The sequence below is a fragment of the Phascolarctos cinereus genome, unplaced genomic scaffold (genome assembly GCF_003287225.1).
Source record: "Phascolarctos cinereus isolate Bilbo 61053 unplaced genomic scaffold, phaCin_HiC Scaffold_1;HRSCAF=81, whole genome shotgun sequence".
Lineage (NCBI taxonomy): Eukaryota > Metazoa > Chordata > Mammalia > Diprotodontia > Phascolarctidae > Phascolarctos > Phascolarctos cinereus.
The window spans coordinates 175236891-175258862 of NW_027555514.1; the positions used below are offsets into that span (position 1 = coordinate 175236891).

At 38.8% G+C, this 21972-nt stretch overlaps 1 protein-coding gene across 22 annotated transcripts in view; it reads left to right on the top strand.

Annotated features, from left to right (window-relative positions):
• Positions 1 to 16834: 16834 nt before the first annotated feature.
• C2CD5 (C2 calcium dependent domain containing 5) overlaps positions 16835 to 21972 on the top strand; it is a 129785-nt gene continuing 124647 nt past the window's right edge. For 21 of the 22 annotated variants that reach the window (XM_078155134.1, XM_020994222.2, XM_078155155.1 and 18 more), the window contains exons 1-2: positions 16835 to 17608; positions 21635 to 21721. In XM_078155134.1, the coding sequence (XP_078011260.1) occupies positions 17519 to 17608; positions 21635 to 21721 (177 nt within the window). In that variant the 5' untranslated portion in view covers positions 16835 to 17518. The remainder of the gene's footprint in view (positions 17609 to 21634; positions 21722 to 21972) is intronic. The other variant, XM_078155117.1, reaches the window with a different exon arrangement.

Below are 21972 nucleotides of genomic sequence, written 5' to 3' on the forward strand. Positions count from 1 at the left end.
TATATTTACTTGGCTCACCCCCCCCCCAGAAATTGAATAAAACATTCATATTAGAAACTGAATAAAACAGTAGCCAAATATATAGTTCAGCTCTTTGGAGGTACTCAGTACTCTACTATAGAACTAATAAAAGTAACTATATATTATTCAATAATGTTTTGCCAGTATTTAGTATGGATTGTTTCTTTAATTTTTTATTAACTGGTGAATCATGACATTTTATAGTTACAGATGGTTTTACCATACTTAAATTTTTATTTTAATGAGACATTAATATCTTAGGAGGAGCTAGTTCTAATTTTTTAAAAAAATCTTAAATCCTACTATTAGGGATCTAAATTGTGTTTTGTTGGCCTGGGTTAATTAAGACTGCTAAGAATCAATGTTTTATAATATTTATAGACATTCCTCAGCCAAATGAATAATTGTTGAGTATGGGGATATGACTGTCTCTTTTTTGGGGGGGAGATTAAATTTCATTAGGCCTATGATGAAAATGGATCCAAAAGATTTTTGGACATCTCCCTAAGTTCAAACTGATATTCAGTCATTTACAGAGGCAAAAAGATGTGTGTAAAAAAAATCACACCTATAAATCAAGCATGATTAGCTGGAGTATCAATAATAGAGTCAAAGTCAGAGCCAGAGTCAATAAACATTTATTAAGTGTTTACAATGTGCCAGGCCCTGTCCTATGCACAGGAGATACAAAAAAAGGCATTAGACAGCCCCTAACCTCAAGGAGCTCACTATCTAATGGCAGAGATAGTACACATAAAAATAAGCTGAAAAAATAGGGGTGGAGTGGGGGTTGTTACCCAGCATAAGGTGGGGTAGGAATTGATCTAAGGAGGTGTAAGTTCCCAAGTTAATTTCATCTTGTAGAATGATGAATTCCTGGAGATGATGAAGTCCAGGAAAATGGTTGGGTGGGAAATGATGATGAGGAGGCTCAGGAAGGAGCTTCTAGATATCCACCTCACACCCTCCCCAGCCAGAGGGAGAGAAGGACCCCAAGGGCAGGGGATGCTGAGGAGGTGTGAGTTACAATAATAAAATAACATTATGATATAAGTATAACAATATGGTGATACATAATAATGTTAATTATTATAATTATAAATACTTTAAAGTTGTTACTTATTTTATTACATAGTGTTTAATAACTTGGATCTTAAGATCTTAAAAATATACAAGGAAAGTACTTTGTTTTATCATGCCATTGGTACATACAGAAGTAAGGAGACAGTGAGTTATAATTATCCTATCAAGAGATTTTTTGTTTTTTTTTTTTTAGTTTAGTACAATATCTGAATTAGCCACCAGATGGTGATCGAGCTACTTTAAGTGGCACTGCAAGCCTTGTCAGATACTCTTGCCATTGAGCTCCTCTCTTATCTTTGGTGTAATATAAGATTGCCATGAGCTGAGCCCACCCAGTTCATTGTCTCCACAGCCTCTTTCTCCTTCTCTTCTTCCCTTCCTCCTCTCCTTCAACAAGAATTTATTAAATACCTATTCTCTATGGACCAGAATTGTACTAGGTATTGGGAATACAAAGACTAAAAACCTTTCCTTTAGGAGGACCTTAGATTCTATTAGGAGAAAATAATATGAAAAACATAAGTACAAAATATAAATGAAGTAAATACACAGAAATTGTGGGTGGGGCACTAACAGCTGGGGATATCCACATAAGCCTCCTAGAGGAGATGGCATTTGAGCTGAATTGTAAAGGAAAATAGGAGTTTTAGGGGGCAGAGTAGAAGAGGGAGGGGATTTCAGGCATAGAGGACTGCCTATGTGAAGGAGATGAAAGATGGAATGGTGTGTATAGGGAACAGAAGTAGGAACTGTGAAGGGAATTGTGATTTTCATAATGACTGCTATGATATAGGTAATGAACATACTAATAGATTAGATTTTTCAGAATTGCCTCTTCTAACTTGTGAGTCAGAAGCTCACAATGCAACTTAAAATGATCAATCAAACCTTGACAAAGCTCACAATCACTGCATTCTTGTGCCTGTATACCTTAAGAGAATCTAATTAAAGATTACAGAATCTGTTCCCGTCACAGAACTCCAGTTCTGTGCTCTGGGGTGGGTGTAGGGGGTAGTCACAACCCTCAAAGACTTGACTCCAAAATTGTATTGTCTTCCTTGTGGGCTTGTGATGGGAAATCACTCAAGCACTGGGAAACGATTGTTTGTAATCCAATTTACCTCCTCCTTTCCCATTGTGATTCATATATGCAATTTCTGTTTTCACTTCAGCAAGTTAGAATTCTGATCAGGAGAATTCCCGATTTCCAAATTGGTTTCCCATAATGAAACTAATTAATTAAATGGCTACCTGATTACTGGCACTTTGTCTCCGGCCTGAAGTTTTGTTATTCTCAGGATAGAGACTGAATCAGTAAAATACTATTAACAGAACATAGAATTCATAAAGGGTAGTAATGTGAATAAGATGTGGAAATATGGGCTCTAGCCAGCTTGTAAAAGCTCTAAAAGTAAAAAAAGTTTGTATTTTATGCTAGAGGCAAAATCAGGCTATTGCAGTTTCCTGAGAAGGGAAGTGATATGGTCAGACCTGAGCTGCAGGAATGTCAGTTTGACAGCTATGTGGAGGACAGATTGGAGAGGGGAAGACTGGAACCAGAGAACAATTAGGAAGCTATGGCAATAATAAATAAGAGGTAATGAGCACCTGAACTAGGGTAGTGGCTGTGACTGGAGAGAAGGAGAAGGATGCTAAAGAAGTTGTGGGTGAGGGGTGGTGGTAGGAGAGGGTGAAGAGTTGAAAATGACTCTGGAGTAGTGTACCTAAGTGACGCCCTAAACAGAAATCAGGAAGGGAGGAGAAGAGGGCTTCAGAGGAAAGATACAGAGCTCTATTTTGGACGTATGTTTAAAATGCTTTTTACACGTCTATTTAATCTATCTAATCTATCTAATCGGCAGCTGTTGATCAGCTACTGGAGTTCAGGAGAGTAGAGCTGTATACGTAGATTTAAGAGTCATCTGCCCAAAGATGAGAGCTGAACCCATAGGAACTGATGAGATCACATGGATGATCCAGTAAAGGAGCCTGAGGAGGACTGGCCAGATAGGTTTGAAGCGAGCCAGAAGAGAGCCATGTCACCAAAGCCATAAAGAAGAGAATATCCAGGGAGAGGGGTTGCTGTCCTCAGTCCTGTAACACTGTGTTGCTGTCCACACTGGTAGGCACGAAGTCAACATTTTCAGTCGCTTTACCCTCTCCCCTGACACTTCCTTTGGGGCATGGCTTTCTCTCTAGCTACTTTCTCAGCTTCTTCCCTCTGGGGAATGAGTTCCTTTCAAACCAGTGGCACAAATAATGGCAGATGCTAGATTACCTTAGTCTAGATTAGATTCCCAGGCTGTTCCTGATTTTCATGCCCAGTGGAACCCCAATGAATGTTTTCTTTCTGCCCTGTGAAGTGGCTGAAATTAAGAAAAAAATAAAAATTTAAAAAACCCTTTCCTTTCTCTCCAAGCCACCCCCCACACACAACCACCCCTCCCCCACCAGAAATCTTGCTTTGGCAGATAAGGCAGTTTTAAATACCTCTCCTCTCCCAGGGAATTCCCAGTTATCCTCCCCATCCCCACCTCATGTTGTATTCAAGCCAAAGCACACAGTTTAACAATTTGCTTGATCAACAACTTCCCCATTGGAATACAAACTTTTTGCAAGTAGGTATTATTTCATTCTTTGTACCTGATATATCAGCTTAAAAAAAAGTGAACTTTTAAACATATGAAATTAATACCTCCCAAGTCCACAGGGATGCATCAAAGGGCTTTAAGGGACTACAGTAATTATATCAGAAAGAAGAGGGGAAATGAAAGTCACCAACCTTGGTTTCCAACTCAAATGGATTGTATCCTTGAACCTGCTGCTTCTCTCCTTCTCTTTGCCAAGGTAAACATTTCTATATGTACCTTTGATCCTGTCCCTTTCTATTTACTCCAGCAAGTTACTCCTACTATCATCTGCTCTCTAATCTTAAATATCTCCTGTCTACTGTTCCTTTTTTGATACTGACAAATGTCTCTATGTCCCCCAAACTTAAAAAAAAACCTCATTTGATCTACCTGCTTTCATCCTCAATCTTTCTCTCCTGAGGTGAACTTCTTGAGAAAACCCTCTATACTAAGTACCTCTATTTCCTTTCCTCTCTTGATTTTTCTGCAGACTTTGACAGTCAATCACCCTCTACTGAATACTCCCTCCTCTTTAGGTTTTCATGACACTGTTCTCTTCTAGTTGTCTTCCTAGCTGTTTGATTATTCCTCTTTAGTCTCTTCTACTGGATCTTTGTCCAGGTCATATCCTCTAACCATGGTGTCCCACAAGGCTCTGTCCAGGGCCCTCTTCTCTTTTTCTTTAATCTGTCTCATTTGGTGATCTCATCAGTTCCCATGGGTTCACCTCTCATCTCTATGTCATTAATTTCCAGACCTATATAGGTCTGATTCTAATTTCTCCTGAATTCCAACCCCACATCACTACATGATTCACGGACATCTCAAACTGGATGTCCTATTGGCATCTAAAACATTTTAAAAATGGAATTTATAAACTTTCCCTCCAACCCTTCCCTCTTTCTTCCTGACTTTCCTATTACAGTCCAGGATTCCACCATCCTTCTAATCACACAGGCTTGTAACTTTAGTATTATCCTTAACTCCTTATTCACACTTGCCCCACACATCCAATTTATTGTCAAATCTTGTCAGTTTACCTTTGAAACATATCTCAAAAACACCCCCTTCAAACCACTTATGCAACTACCACCCTTATAGAGGTCCTTATCAACTCATCTAGACCATTTCAATAGCCTTCTAATTGGTCTCCCTGCCTCAAGTCTCTCCTAATCTCTCCTCCACTGGGCTGAGAAAGTACTCTTCCTAAAGTACAGGTCTGACAAAGTCACCTCCTTACTTCAGTGGCTTTCTGTGAATTCCAGGGACAAATCTAAAATCCTCTGACATTGAAATTCCTTCACAACCTAGTCCCTTCCTATCTTTTCAGTCTTCTTACACTTTATTCCTCTCCACATCCTCCATGATCTAGCTATGCTGGATTATTTGTTGTTACTCATTCATGATATTTTCACTGGCTGTCTTCATGCCTGGAATGCTCTCCCTCCTCCTATCTTCTCCCCCCCAATCCCTGAGGATACTTTCCATTTATACTCAGATATATCTAATATTTAGTTATTTGCATATTGAATCTACCATTAGAATTTGAGCTCCTTGAGATCAGAGTCTGTGTTCTTGCCTTTTTTTTTTTTTTAAATTACTTTGTACATAGTACAGAGCCTGGCATGTAACAAGTGCTTAACAAGTACTTACTGATTGGCTAATTTAGTATCAGTGTGTGGGTCCTATCCCAGACAGGTCATGTGAGGTTTTCATCCTCATTTCCTTGGTATCAAAAGGAGTACTGGCTTTTGGCAACCTCCTGTCCACTCCTTATATCAGCAACGCCTTTACTTCTCCCTTCTTCCCTCCTACACTTCTGTGGCTTCTTGTTCTCACAAGTCTGAAAAGTGCCATTTTGGAAATCAGAGCCAGATGCCTCCACCAGTAGAGGCAGGCATTGTCTCCTAAGTCTCTTGAATCACAATCCTCTGGGGTGTGTAGAAAGTGCTGTTGCAAAGTATCATTGGCTTGTTTGGAAAGAGCAGGTTCATTTGAGAAATGGAGCTAGAAATGTAGACAGCTTTTTCTGGGGATTAGGTTGTAAAATGGATGTGAGATATAAGATTATAGCTGGAGCGTATGGCAGGGTTAAGCAAAGGTCTTTTAAATATGGCATGTTTATAGGCAGCAGGGAAGGGGCCACTAAATATAGTAGAGAGTGAAAATTGGGAGTGGGGATAACTTGTGGGACAAAGACCAAGCTTTTGCATGAGATAGAAGGGGACAGAATCAAGGGTACAAATGATGTAATATATATATGTACAAGCATATATATACATGCACAAATATTTAAAATATATGTCCTAATAGACTAATGGGCTGCACACACAATTTCATGTTAACTTGGGCCATATGTATGTTAGCCTTTTTTGTTTGTTTTTTCTACCCAGTGTGGCCAGCTAAGCTGATGTATTTGTTATCCTTGTTTTTTCCATTGTGACTAGTTAAGCTGATATCTGATCAAAGATAGATTCCTGGCCCAAGTTAACATGAAATTGGATGTGTAGCTTGGTAAGTTAGACTATTAGTACATATATCTTAAATATATATGCCTTTTGCTGAGGGTGTGGTTCACAGCATTTGCCCCAGGCCCAACCTAAATATAACTGTCTCTTTGTGCAGCATTGTTTGCTCCCACTGCCCTCAGCAAATCTAACTGGTTCTTATTTCTGGTCAATGTCCCAATGAACTGTGCTCTTTGCAACTTCCAATAGGTGGCAGTTACTAGTATTATTTTCCACAAAACTTGTTTCCTGCCACTCAGCTCAAATTCCACTTGCTCTCCTCTTCTTCTGACTTTGATCACTGCCTCCTAAAGTTTGGTAATTCTCTTCTCCCTCAGCCGATAATTCTCCTTTACTTTCTGTAGCTCGTCTCTTGTTCTAGTCACTTTCCCGTATAACTGGCAGTTCCTCTCTACTCCAGCAGATGGCACCTCGCTGTCTTTTCTCTAGAAACAGTCTAAAACTGGCTTCTATGAGGACAGTCTCCCAGTGTTTATAACAACTCAAAAATTCTCTTACATTCTTCTAACATATTTTTTTCTTTTAAAAATGTTTTCATGATGCTCTTATGTCAGTAGTGGTGGCTGCTACTGCTGAGCTGGCAAGTAGGCAAGGTGTTAGTCACTTTTACTTGCCCCTCACTTTTTGTCAGCTGATCTACTCTTCACCCTTGGGATGTCTTTCTTTTTCTTATTCTTTCTTTATTTCCTGGTGGGTCACTTTTAGCTATTCTCTTGGCCCTTTCCTTCTGGGGGGTGGAGGGTGTGGTTTCTGTAAAACAACACCTGAGAACAGAAGAAGCTTACCTGAAGGTCGACACAACCTGTGGCTACCCCTACGCTGCTACTGATTCATTTGCTCTAGCTCTGAGTCCCCCATCACAGATCACACTCTGACAAAAGCCCATAATATAAAATCTATTTCTTACCCTCTCATATTAAACTGCCCCTTTCAGTGCTCCATTCGAACAATAGTGCACAATTTAACAATATGGGTAGTTAACAACTTTATCACATTTGCTAGCATAAGAGACAAATGTGAATAAACAAAATGGATAAAGAAACTTTTAAGAAACAAAGATAATACTCCCAAGCCTTGGAGGAAACATTATAATTACGCCATGTCATGTCAGAAAAGAGGGAGAGAGAGGACAGAAGGGAAGTGATGGGTCACTGCCTTTGGTTTATGGTTCAGTTAGGTTTCAGCAACACAGGATGCTCCCTGACATGCCTCATGCATGATTTGCTTATGCTACCCTGCATCTGGAGGTCATCACTAGTGACCCCATTGCTTCAGCGCCCTGCTGTTTCCATGGGATCCACAACTGTATAGTTTTTGCCTCTTCATCCTGTATGGCATCTCCATTTCTCTTCCTACAAAATCCAAAGGGTAGGGCACGGTAGGCTTGTATGCTAAAGTCAAAGCTTTTGCCATTCCCAAGGACAGGGAAAATCTCCCTGGGGGATGGAGGAGGAGAACAGAGGACTAGACTTATTCATAGATCCACCAGCAGAACATTAGTGTATCTGTTTTACTATAGGCCTTTCAGTATTTCCTATTACTACTTTGTAAAACACACAATATATTACTCTTTTCATTTTTTGTCATCTTTGCTAGTCTAATGGATGTGAGATAAAGATTTCAGAATTGTTTGAATTTGTGTTTTTCTTACTATTAGTGTTTTGGAGCATTCTTTCATATGGCTATTGACAAATTATATTTCTTCTTTTCAGAATTGCCTATTTCCCTTGACCACTTATATAATGAAGAATGGCTCTTATTCTTATAAATTTGTATTAATTTCCTATATATTTTGGGTGTCAGCTGTTTATCAGAGATATTTACTTAGAAAATTTTTTCCCACTTAACTATTCTTCTAAGTCTTAATTTTATTTGTGGGAAAACTTTTCAATTTTAAATTATTGAAATTGTCTATCACATATATAATATATAACATGTTATAGTGTACATATTTAATATATTATTTATAATATTTATGTATGTATATACATACACACCAGCCTACCTCTATCTTTTATTTAGTTGAGTTCCCCTCTACGTGCCCTAAAAAAAGTATCCATATATGGTACATCCTTTCATTTGTCTATAATTTTTTAAAGGTTGATATGACCTTTTATATTTAGATCTTGATGCATTTGTAGGTTATCATGATATATATTGTAAGATATTGGCCTAAACTGAATTTATGACAAGCTATTTTTCAGATTTCATAGCAGTTTTTTGTTAAATAGGGAGACCTTAGCCTGGTGCTTGGTGTTGTTGGGCTTATAAAATAGTAGGCTACTCTGATTGCTTTTGGGTATGCCCCACTGATAAACTTTTTAAAAAAGTATCAAATAATTTGGGTGCTTTATAGAACAGTATATATTGAGATCTAATAATGATAGAGGCCCTTCTTTCCTTCCTGCTTTTTTTTTTATTAGTTTCCTTGAGATTCTTTATTCCTCCAGATGATTTTTAAAAATTATTTTGTGTGGTTCTTTAAAACAGTGTGAATAGTACAGCACTAAATCTGTGAATTAGTGTAATTTAAAAATATATATTATCATGGTCCAATGGTGAACAATTACTCTCTCTTCAGATATTAAAATCTTTCTTTATTGCTGTAAACTACTTTGTCTTTGCATTAAGATTAGACCTGAGTGTGTTTTGGTAGGTGATTCACAAGTATTTTAGGTATTCTATAACTGTCATTATTCTTAAGTCATTTTTTGTACATTGTCTCTATAACCCCAAACCAAATAGGATGCTACTAGGGAGCATCTTCTTACACCATGCAAATGATTATTTATCTTCAATCTTTTACAAGTTTATAGTCCAGGCCTGTACAACATATGGCAGGTGGACTGCTTGCAGCCCACCAAAGGATTTTGAGTGGCCCACAAAAAATGTAGAAGATGTAAAAGAAAGTAAAGCTCTAAGAGTGCTTTGTCCATAGCCTGCTTAACTGGACTTCCACTAGCCATTATTGTGACCGTCATGTAACTTGGAGGGTGGGTTGCCACTGCGAACTCTCTACTGTTTGTCATGTGACCCACAGCCATCATCAGTCTGTCTCTATATTGAGCAGATCCAGTCTTATATTTTTGCTTTGGTTCTGGTCATTATTGGCTTTGAACAGGGATGAAGTGAGTGCAGCCCCACGCCTACACAGCTGACACCTGCTATGAGATGGGCAGAAACAATGTGAGGGCTTCTTCCTCTCCTTCGCTGTGCAGCCTCCCTCCAAATTACGTTCAGTATTTCTTTGTATGTGAGCAGTTGCTGTGGAGATTTTTTGGTTCTAACATTAAAGTTTTTGGGGTAACTTTGTAAAATGGGCGATAAAAAGAAACAGAAGATCAAATCAGAACATAAGAGTGTTTAAGCCAGAGTGAACAAATAGATATTTGTTTACTTACACGAGAGACAAAACATCGTGCCTTGTTTGCTGAAAAGTAATAGCCATTCCAAAGGAATACAATCTTCCTCGCCATTTCGAATCAAAATATCCTGACAAGCAAATTGGACAACAATGTAAAACAAAGCATCCAAATTGTTGAAAAATCTCAGTGGGGAACAACGGTTTTTCAAGAAAGTAGACTCAGAAAATGAGGCAGCTACTAAGGTTAGTGTTTTTTTCAGATTTCTAAAGAAATCAATTTCAAACATGATTCCAGAGGTGGGGAACTGTGGCCTCGAGGCCAAACGTGGCCCTCTAGGTCCTCAAGTGTGGACCTCTGACTGAATCCACACTTCTCAGAACAAATCCCCTTAATCAAAGGATTTGTTCTATAAAACCTGGACTCAGCCAAAAGGCTGCATCCAAGGTTTAGGGTGACCAGTTTACAAAGCAGAAAACCAACCAGAGTAGTCTGGATGGAGATGGATTCCCCTTACTAGATTGTTCGAAGTGGCTGAGTCTCATGATGAAGCCACTTCTCAGGGGGAGGAGATGAAGACTTCTAGCCCACTTCCTCATTAAATGTCTACCAACCAGCATTGATTTTCAGTTGTCCAGGGCATTCCCTTTTACAAAAGTATTTAAGGCTTGTCTTTGGCTACCAGGAGAAACCACTGACCATCAATTTATTGATTGTTGGCTAGCCTAATTAATACACTGATTATTAATTATCCAGAATTCTGTCTCTTGAGGTTTTTCATTCATCACATTTTTTTTTAAGGGTTCAAACTCTAATGGAGTGGTTAAGGGATGGGAGCCCCTTTCCCAGGGGTGAGTGGGCCAGTCTAGGGACTGGATTCTCTTTATACTCTAAACAGAAGTTAGGTGTCCTAGTTAGATGGCATCCCACCCAAGAATGAAGAGTATGTTTCTTGAGGGCTGGGGACTATCTCATCAATTAGTCATGTCCTTCAGAGACTGACTTTTTACAGGAGCTGGGCCTTAATGAGGAAATAAAGGAGAAAAGTCTGGATTCCAATTTAATAATTGGTTATTAACATAATAATAAAATAATAATTTATCTGAAAAGTGATTCAAGGGAAAATTTCAGGGGGAAAGCTCTAGTAGCTGGATAAAAAAATGACTTCTATAGGAAATGGAACTTGAACTGAACTTTTTTTTTCTTTTTTAATAATATTTTATTTTTCCCCAGTTACATGTAAAGACAATTTTTAAACATTCATTTATAACAATTTTTGAGTTCCAAATTTTCTTTCTCCCTCCCTCCCCTCTCCCTGAGACAGTCAGCAATTTGATATAGGTTATATATCAATCATGCAAAACATATTACTATATTAGTCATGTTGTGAAAGAAGACATAAACCCAAAGGGGCAAAAAAACAAAATAAAGATAAAGTGAAAAATAGTATACTTCAATTTGCATTCAGACTCCATCAGTTCTTTCTCTGGAGGAGGATGGCACTTTTCTTCATGAGTCCTTTGGAATTGTCTTGGATCATTATATTGCTGACAATAACTAAGTCATTCACAGTTGAGGATAACTAAGTCATTCACAGTTGATCATCCTATATATTGCTGTTACTGTGTACAATGTTCTGTTCACTTCACTTTGCATCAGTTCATGTAAGTCTTTTCAGGTTTTTCTGAAATCTGCCTGTTCAGCTGAGCTTTAATAGAAGGCAGGGATCCAAAGAGGGCAGAATTTATTCCGGGGATAAGGGACATCCTGTGCAAAGGCACAGATATACATGTAGTTCAACATAATACATAAGATTAGCCAGTCTTTCCAACAGTTCATGGATTGGAGAGAGATGTTTGAATTATGTCATCACCTAAACAAACTGGACAGAGATTGGGGCGGAGGTAGTATGGACGTAAGATCATAAGTTTAGAGCTGGTGGAGACTTCAGGGGCCATCTACAGTAGACCAGACTCTTCATTTTACCAATAAAGTGTTGGGGATCTGTAAGAATGTAGAGAGCCACAGGCTGTTCATGAGGTCTCACTGATGGGCGCAGGCCCCTCTCTGGTGCTGATCTATGAGCAAAGGTCACCTGGTTTGGTGCTTCATTATATGGATCTTTAACAATCTTTAACTCCCTTAGTTAGTTTATGGTCATTAGTAGTTTATCTGTGATTGGAGTCAGATAAGTGCACAGGATGTGCATGCACTTAAGTCATTGTAACCTGAGAAGAAGGGCCTGTTATTTTACTACTTAAATGAATGCTCTGTTAAAATTAAACGGAGTTGCTTCCATCTTGTCTCCTGCCTCAGCAATGCGCATTTGAGATAGAAGGTTAAGCCGGTCTTATCCCTTCAGAGTTAGTATAGAATCCTTGCTCTTGTGGTGAGCTGAGTTAGCTGTGCACAACAATAAAGAAACTGAGGCTGAAGGTTAAGTGACTTGTCCAGGGTCACACAGCTAAATGTCAGCATAAGGATAGTAATCCAGGTCTTTCTGCCTTGAAGTCCAACAATTTATCCACTATGCCTTACTGCCTCTCAGGTGATGAGAGAGGGACATGATATGATGATACGGATGCACTTAAATTGATGTGAAGGGTTATGAATTCTTTTTCATTTTGGCAACTGTCACTAGGTATGTACTCAAAGGTTTTCCAGCTTAATAGGACCTGACAGAGACAAAACTAGGGCAGGGCTACTTGGGAGACACTGAAATTGAAAGGGCACTGACAGTTCTTGTAGACAACGTTTACCTTAGCTGAACTCTTTCCTGGACCTGCTCCCTCCTCCAGCAGTGCCCTCTCTAGAAAGCAGCCAGACTATATCCTAGGTTGTATATGGTTGGAGACAACCATAAGGGGTCTTTTGTATTGAGGTCTCAGCTATCTCCCTGCATGCACCCTTAGCTGGTCTTCTCTGGGCACTAGAATTGCTTCTCCTAGCATAGCCTCTGAGGACACAGGGTCATCTCTATGTCATGGACTTTATTGGAGGCTTCAGTACTTAAGGGCTTTACAATAACTCAGTTTGTTGTTTCTTCACTTTTTAAAAAAAAATCTCCTAGACATCTAGACAATTCTTCTAGACACGTTTAATACATCTAGACATTTTCTTAAGGGTTTCTGTCACTGTTGAAATTTGGCACGAGTAAAATAACTCTTTGAAAAATGTGTGTTTGATTCCCCAGTTGATAACTGGTCAAAGGATATGAACACTTTGTGGAAGAAATCAAAGTTATATATAGTCACATGAAAAATGCTCTAAGTCATTTTTGATGAAAGAAATGCAAATTAAAACAACTCTGAAGTACTATCTCACACCTATCAGATTGGTTAAGATGATAGAAGGAGAAAATAACAAATGATGGAGGAGATGTAGAAAAATTGGGACACTAACACCCTGCTGGTGGAATTGTGAACTGATCCAATCATTCCGGAGAGCAATTTGGAATTATGCCCAAAGAGTTATAAAATTGTGTATACCCTTTGACATAGCAATGCCAATATTAGGTTTGTTTCCTAAGGTGATCAGGGAAAAAGAAAAAGAACCTATATGTTCTATTTAATAGCAGCTCTCTTTGTGGTGGCAAAGAACTGGAAAGTGAGGGGTTGCCTATCAATTGGGGGAATGGTTGAATAAGTTATGGTATATGATTGTGATGAAATATTACTGTGCTATAACAAATGATGAGCAGGTTGGTTTTAGAAAAACATGGGAAGACTTGCATGAAATAATGCAAAGTGAAATGAACAGAACCGAGAAAACATTGTATACAGTAACAACAATAATGTTCAAAGAGTAACTGTGATTGACTAAGCTGTTTTGAATAATATGATCATTCAAATCAACTATGAAGGACTTAAAATGCTCCACAGAAAGAACTGATATATGGAAGTATGTACAGGAATATCTTGGAGATATTGTGGGTTCAGATTCAGACCACCATAATAAAGGGACTATCACAATAAAGTGTTTTTGGTTTTCCAGTACATATAAAAGTTATGTTTATACTATACTGTATTCTATTAAACATGCAATACTGTTATATCTTAAAAATGTACATACACCTTAATTTAAAAATACCTTATTGCTAAAAAAAAATGCTAACCATCATCTAAGCCTTCAGCAAATCCTAATCTTTTTGCTGGTGGAGGGTCTAATCTAAATGTCGATGGCTGCTGACTGATCAGGGCTGTGGTTGCTGATGGTAGGGGTAGCTGTGGCAATTTCTTAACATACGACAACAATGAAGTTTGCCTCATCAATCAACTCTTTTTTTTTTTGGAAATAATATTTTATTTTTTCCAATCACATATAAAGACAGTTTTGAACATTCATTTTTTAAATAAAATTTTAAGTTCCAAATTTTTTTCCCTCCCTCTTTTCCATCCTCTCTCCCCAAGACAGTAAGCAATCTGATATAGGTTATACACGTGTAATCATGAAAACATATTCCCATATTTTGACTCTTCCTCTCATGAAAGATTTCTCTGTAGCATGCAGTGCTATTTAATAGCATTTTACCCACAGTAGAATTTAAGGAAGAGAGCAAACTGGATTGCTTTTGGCAAAACACCTAGAGTCTTTAATTTTTATCTCAAGCTGTCTTCCAAAAGTCCCATCTTTATATGAATAATGTTCACCCAATGATTTGTTGGGGGAATTCTCTAGATAGAAAGGAATGAGACCTCTTGGGAAAGGTGTGCCTATCATGGGGATTCCAATGACTATCATGCTAAGGAAATTATTGATAGCAGCTTTAACATTCTGGGGACAGATTTAGGTGTATTGTTTTGTTTTTTTTATAACTTTTTAGGTCCACTTAGAGTACATAGACAGTGGGCAACATTCTTCAGCAACTTAGGATAGATAAATAACACCTTTCACAGGAGAGGGAAGGTAAAGAAAGGGAGAATCATTTAAGGCAGAAAAGGGAAGCTTTTGTCATGTAGTTGGCAAGGTATGTTATTGGAATGAGTAGACATCCTCTGGTCAAGAGGAAGAGAACAAATACTTTTATAATTGTGAAAGATGTTCTTTTAGACACAACTGCCGGGTTGAGATAACTATTTAGACAAGACTGCAGGTGCCTTTTATCCAAGGACAACAAATAGTTGTTACAAGTAGATGAGATTAACTACATAGTATGGTGTATTTCTGGTTACTTTCCACTTTTAGGCCACCAGGTTTTTGGGAGCTGTTTCTATATTTTTAGTCCATCAAGATATGAAATAGCTGTGGTTCCTATTTCCCCCCAACAGATGCTATTGTCTGTGAACCACTAAGTACCACAATTTTCTGAAGCCTGGAAATTGCAAGTGACCAAAAGGATAATGGAGAAGGGCATGATAAGTCTAAGTTGCAGATTATTACCAGAAATGTTTTAAGCACAAAAAAATTTCATAAGCAATATCATCACTGAAAGGCATAATCAAGGTGGTGGAAGGAAAAGAAGGGCAGCCACAGTACTGAACTAGGACTCAGAGATACATTAGATTTACTACATTTGGTAAATCTTTTAGGAAGGACTTATGGGAAAGCATAGAACAAAATCATCCAGATGGGGAGTTGTGGAGGGGTTGGGATCTACATAGATGTAAGGATTGACCAACAGTTGGATCCACTGAAATACTTTGGTAAAACAGTCTACTGTGGTGAGCTTACCATAATCCTCCCAGCCCCTTAGGCTCAGCAACTTCAGTGTCATCCTTCTTACTCTCTCACATCCCAAATCCGGTATGTTGCCAAGGCCTGTAGATTTTACCTTCATAACATTTCTTACATATGCCCCTTTCTCTCCTCTGATACCACTCCCATCATCCTCATCACCTCACACCTGGATTATTGCAATAGCTTGCTGGTTGATCTCCCTGCCACAGAATCCTTCCCTGCTCTACTCCATCCTTCATTCGACTGTCAGAATGATCTTCCTAAAGTTTAAGTCTGACCATATCCCCTTCTGCTCAATAAACTGCTGTACTCCCTGTCACCTCCAGGATGAAATATAAAGCCGTTCATAACCTGACCCCTCCCCATCTCTCTTATCTTCTTACATCCACCTGAGATTCAGTGACATTGTGTTGAGGGCCGATCTTAAGAGTCTGATAAGGGTTTAAGATCCAAGGCAGAGTTTGACCTCTGCCCAGGCTTTTACCCGAAAGGGCTCAATGATTAAGTGGTATGGCTCTCCAATCCGTTCCTGATTAGAAGGTTCCTGAGACATTCCTTCTCACTCTTTGAACCTTTACACATTCACTCCTCTATGCAGGTGGTGCCAAGGCGCCTGGGAAAACCTTGGAATTACAACCCAATCTAGGAACCCTGATAATGAGGAAATTTATGTTGTCATGTCCTCAGCAGATGTTCTGGGGAGTATCTCACAGGAAGGACTCTTTGAAGTTAGGCTAGATTTTCTCTATATATCCTGTGCCCTCAGATGAATAAACTGAGTCAGTAATTCTGCTCCTCCTGGCCCATGTCTCAAGTTATTTCATGCCTCTCCGTTCGGTGTACAATCTGGTTGCGGGCAACAACATTGGTTTCTTACCTGTTCCTCCAATAAGACATTCTTCTTTCTGGACTACAGATAGGAGGGGAAGTGGCTAGATGGCTGGGATTGGAATCAGGAAAACCTGAGTTCATATTTAACCTCAGATACTTACTAGCTGTATTACTTTAGACAAGTCTATTTCAGTTTCCTCAATTGTAATACCTATGACTCTTTGTTGTGAGAATTAAATAAGATATTTGTACAAGTGCTTAGTACAGTGTCTGGCTTATCGTAGGCTTACTGAATGCTTGTTTCAGGCTGTCCTTTATGCCTAGAATCCCTTATCGTCACCTCCTGGCTTCCTCCAAATCTCCGCTAAAGTCTCACCTTCTGCAAGAAGCATTTCCTATCTCCCTTAATCTGCTGCTTTCCCTCTGTTGTTATACTTCTGTTTGTACATAATGGCTTGCAAGTTGTCTCACCCAATAGACTACTGGAGCTCCTTGAGAGAAGGGACCAACCCTTGCCTTTCTTTGTATCCTCAGCGCTTTTTATAGTACCTGGCACATAGTAGGAGCTTAATGGTTGACGACTGATAGACTGAGACCTGGATTCTGAGTTTACTTAAAATTAATTCAACAACATTAATATGACAAAAACAACAGCCAATGGGGGTTAGCGGCTTTAGGTAGCACCATAAAGTATGTACTTTGACCCAATTCAGGCTAATTTGGAAACTGTCTTAACAAGAACTCTTCAGAACCTGGCTCGGAACGGTTCCAAGGCGTAGCTTTTCTGCCGCTCCCACATCCGCAGCTCGATGATTCAGCATTCGTCCTAGTGCCCTACAGAACGAAGTCCCGCCCTTCTCTCTTCCTCTCTTCTCCGAGGTGGATTCTCTTCAAGGTTTGAGAAGATAACCGACTTATCGATCCCCTCATCTTTTAATTCCCCCACCTGGCGCGAGGCGCTGCCATTTGCTGAGGCGAGAAGGCGCGGACGTGGGGACCAGTAAAGGTTCACTCCCAGGTCTAGATTAAATTCCGGTTTTCTTTCCAGTGGTTGGATACACTGGTGGAAGAACCATTTTGGGCCTGCCTCATAGCCCCTCCGGCATGAGGGTGTGGTACCCGCACCCTCCTGCCCTCTTAGGAACGGGAACCGAGAAAAGCGACACGCATCTGCGCGAAGCGTGAAGGGGCGGGAGGAAGGGGGAGGCGGCAGGAGCGGGTGGCAGCGAACGCGCGCGCACCCTTCCTCGCTAGTCAGTTACGTAAGCGCGCGCACGCAGTGTGGCTCCGCCCCCACACGCTCCCCCACCCGTGAGCTCGGGCTTGGCGCACAGGCGCTTGTTTGTCTCTGCAGGATTCTTAACGGAGAGCGGCAGAACCGGGGAAGATGCCCGGAAAGCTGAAGGTGAAGATTGTGGCCGGGCGCCATTTGCCCGTAATGGACCGAGCGAGTGATCTGACCGATGCCTTCGTTGAGGTTGGTGCTCTGTCTTGCCCTAAGTCACCAGGGAGCCCCAGATCCGGGGGAGGCTCCTGCCCACCTGTGCTCCCTCGGGCTCTAGCTCTCCTTTGCCCCCTCTCCAGTGTGACCACATCGGGTGTGTCTACACCGGCACACACCCATGGGATAGCCCAAGGGTTGCAGTGCCTAAACCTGGCCGCCCCTGCATGCTGTGTGTGTGACCCCGACCCAAGGACATTCGACTAATCCACCTGGCCAGTCGGTAGACTAAGGCTTTGCTGGACAGACACTTAACCATACACACATTTTGAAGGCGCGAGTCAGTGTTATAGACAATTTTAAAGATTTTGGTACTTATTGCTGTTGTTTGCAATTAGAAGGTGGTGTGAATTTAGAGAATCACAAGGTTTTAAATAGATTATTTTCTTTATGGTAACCATTCTCCAAAATAAAGATGCATGGGCATTTCCAACATAACTAATACTTTCTGCTCTTGTTTATGACAGTAGATCTTTTGAGCAGGTCTATAGCGTGTGAATTTACTCCCTTAAGGTAGGAAACTAATTAAGTGTTACCACCTATTTCAAATTGCACAATTTTTTTCGACAAACTAGTAATTACTATAAAAGTTATGCAAATTAATATAGGCCTAGGGCCCTGAAGGAATTAATTCTGATAGAAAACAAGTGAAAATGGCAAATAATATCCATAGTTTTAGCACAATGTTATGCATCTTTTGGGTTTTGATGCTTTAGGACAGTTGCTATTTCATACTTCATATCGTAATGTAGCATTTTTATTCATGTCATAAATCATCCACATACTTTAAGGACTGCATCTGTAGATATATGGGCAAATTTCTAGCACTGGGCTTTACAAGCAGATCATCTGAAAGCAATAGTTTGCCGAAGGTAATATTAAGAGTCTGGGACATTTTCAATTCAATTCAAGAAGAATTTATTAAACAATTGTTATGTGCTAGGCTGTGCAAGGTACCGGAATTCAAAGAAAAAAATGCAAAGATTTATAGCATCCCTGCTCTCTAGGAGTTTACATTCTACTGGAAGATGCTACAGATATAGATACAAATTAATTTCTAATGGGAGACAGCACTAATATGGGAAAGAGAGGAATGAATATTAGGAAAGCTGGTATAGGGAATAACCCTTGAATTGTTTTGAATGAAGGCAGAGATTGTACAAAGTGGAAGTGAGGATGGAGTGCAATCTAGATGAGAGATTGCTTATTTAATGGCGTGGAGGTAGGAGATGTTAAGGGAATAATAAGCAGGCTAGTTTGACTGGAATGGAGTTTTGTGTGAAGGAGATAAATGTGAAATAAAACTGGAAAAGTACGTGGGAGCAAGATGTGGAAAGGCTTTAAATGGTAGGTTGAGAAATTTGTATTTTATCCTAGAAGCAATCATTGAAGATTTTCTAATAAGGGAGTGACATGGTCAGACTTATGTTTAGGAATATCACCTGGGAAAGTATGTCTGGAAAGGTTTGGAAAGGGAAGAAACTAGAAGCAGAGAGTTTGAAAGTAGGAGGCTTTTTCAGTGGTTGAGGCAAGAGGTAATAATGAAGGCCTGAACTAGAGTGGCTGCGCTTTGAATAGAGGGAAGGGGGATAGGTAGGAGAAATATTGTGGACATAAAATTGACAAGACTTGGTAGTGGATTTGATTTGGAGGTTGAGGGAGAGAAGAATCAAGGATGGCTCTTAGGCTGCTAATGTGGGTGGCTGGCAGAATTGTGACGCTCTTAACAAAACATTTGCATATTAGCCATTTGCAAAAAAAAAAAACCCCAAACCCAAAACAACCCAAGAAAAATAAAGTGAAAAAATTATACTTCAGTTTGCACTCAGAATTCATCAGTTCTCTCTCTGGAGATGGATATCATTTTTCATAATGAGTCTTTTGGTGTTATCTTGGATCATTGTATCGAGTAGCTAAATAGCTAAGTCTTTAGCAGAGCAGCCAAGTCTTTCACAGTTGATCATCATTACAATATTGCTTTATACAATGTGTATAATTGTGTACAGTGATCTCTGACTTCTGCCCACTTCATTCTGTATCCATTCGTATAGGTCTTTACAGGTTTTTCTGAAACCATCCCCCTTATCATTTTTTATGACACAATAGTATTCCTTCACAATCATATATGTGTTCAGCCATTACCCAATTGATGGGCATTCCCCTCAGTTTCCAATTTTTTGCCAGCATAAATAAATATTTTTGTTCACATAGGTCCTTTTCCTTTTTCTTTGTTCTATTTGGGATACAGACCTAGTAGTAGTTTTGCCGGGTCAAAGGGTATGCACACTTTCATAGCCCTTGGGCATAGTTCCAAATCTTTCTCCAGAAATGGTCTGTGTTTCAAGAAGATTGAAGGCATTCAAAAACGTTGAACAATTTCCCAAAGACTATCTAGCCTGCTCTCCTCCTCTTCGATGCCCAGCTCATTGTCTGTCTTTGTTGTCTGTTCACAGTGTATGGACCAGGTCTGTGGAATGTTCATCCAACTCTATATCATAGTTTGAACAATAGGCATTTTTCAGTAAACTATATACTTCTTGTGGGCTAGGACCTTTTTTTCCCCCTTTTTGTTCTTCAGGACCTAGAACAGTACCTGGAACATTGCACATACATAATGCTTGTTGAAAATCAATGAGTTGAAACCACTTAGTATTTTCTGTGTTGGGTAGTTAGGCTAAATTGTCTAACTGTGGATCACACTTGGACACTTGGCAGTTTTCTAGGGCATGATACAGTCAGTATACTTATGTACAAATAAGTGTCTGGTGAATATTGCCATCTATAGGGAAATTCTTTCTCATTTGGATTCTGCTCAGGACATCCAAGTTACTTTGTGTTGAACATTTGTCTGTTTTATGCCTTGCCTTCTCCCCCCCCCCAAAAAAAATTATAGAATCTCATCAAAGGTCGTCCTGTTATATTTTTGAGGGCAAATTATATAATATTGACATCTGCATAGGAGACATAATGTTTTGTTAATTAAGTCAACAAAAACTGGCATTATTTGCCCCTTTTGGTCAATATTTTGATTGTAAAAATATGTTCTATTTTAGAATGTGGTTTGTAAAAGCCTACCTTTTTCCTTCTCATACTTTTATTATATATATCAAGAATATGTATAGATTCATAAAGATTTTGCATACATGGAGAATTATACATATAAGTTAAATATTCTTTTGGTCATATTTTTACGTTAACTATTGAAGCCTAGATTTTTTCCAAGCCTTTTTCTTTCCTTCTTTCAAAAAACTTGAGAACCAATCAATCCCTTAATGCCCTCAAAATTGTGTTATCTGCATATTTCACCTCTTTGTTTTGTCTAGTCCAGCAGCTCCTCCCATTTTTTAAAATTACAGTGTCATTTCTGCTTCCTCAAGCAGTACATCTGAGACTTGATGTTGTCTACATGTAGTGAGCCTATTGTCATTGATAGAGGAAAATGGTTATTACAGATCTCTTCTATTTTTTGAGGTCTGATGCACTTTAATCCTTAAGTGCATTCAAGTTGAATTTCTCCAGTTTTTTTCTTGCTGAACTTTCTGTAAACTTTTTTTCTCCCTATTGCTTCTTGTTGTTTTATGAAGTGATACTACTCATAGTCTTCCACTGTCTTTTGTAAGACTTTACAAATGAGTTTATGTTTTAAACTAGTATTGCCCTTGGCTACCAGTTCTAGATGGTTTCTAGGCTCTTTTTCTCATTGTGACACATGATTTACATTGTTTAAACTTCCTTAGGAAATGTTTTTGGTTCATATTTGTTCTTTTATCCATTCCCATATTTCAGCACCAGTAGCTTGTTTGATTAAGAATTTTTTTGATTTCATAACATAACTTCATTTTTATTCTTCTAATTTGATGTGTTCTCAACTTAGATGTTACTAATTGTGTATTTCATGAGATAAGCCACTTTATAGATTAATTAGTATTAATTTTTTGTTTTAAAATTTTACATTTAATTTGCAGTCTATGTGATTATAATACAACAATTTCTTACTTTTAGGTGAAATTTGGTAACACGACATTTAAAACAGATGTGTATAATAAGTCCCTTAACCCTCAGTGGAACTCAGAATGGTTTAAATTTGAGGTAAGATTTTAATTATTCTTATAAATAATGTTTGCTTAGTGTGTTGCACTATAGTAGTTTGTAAATATGTGGGGTTTTTTCCTGCATAAAAACTTGAATAGCTCTTATAAAATTATGGTAATATCTTCCATACAGTCTTTTAGCCTTTTATTTTTGGATAATTATTAAACATTGGAATATAGAAAAGAATAAATCTCCATTGCAATCTTATTTATTTTGCTAAAAACAGTGTACTTTACCTTGTGAAGAAC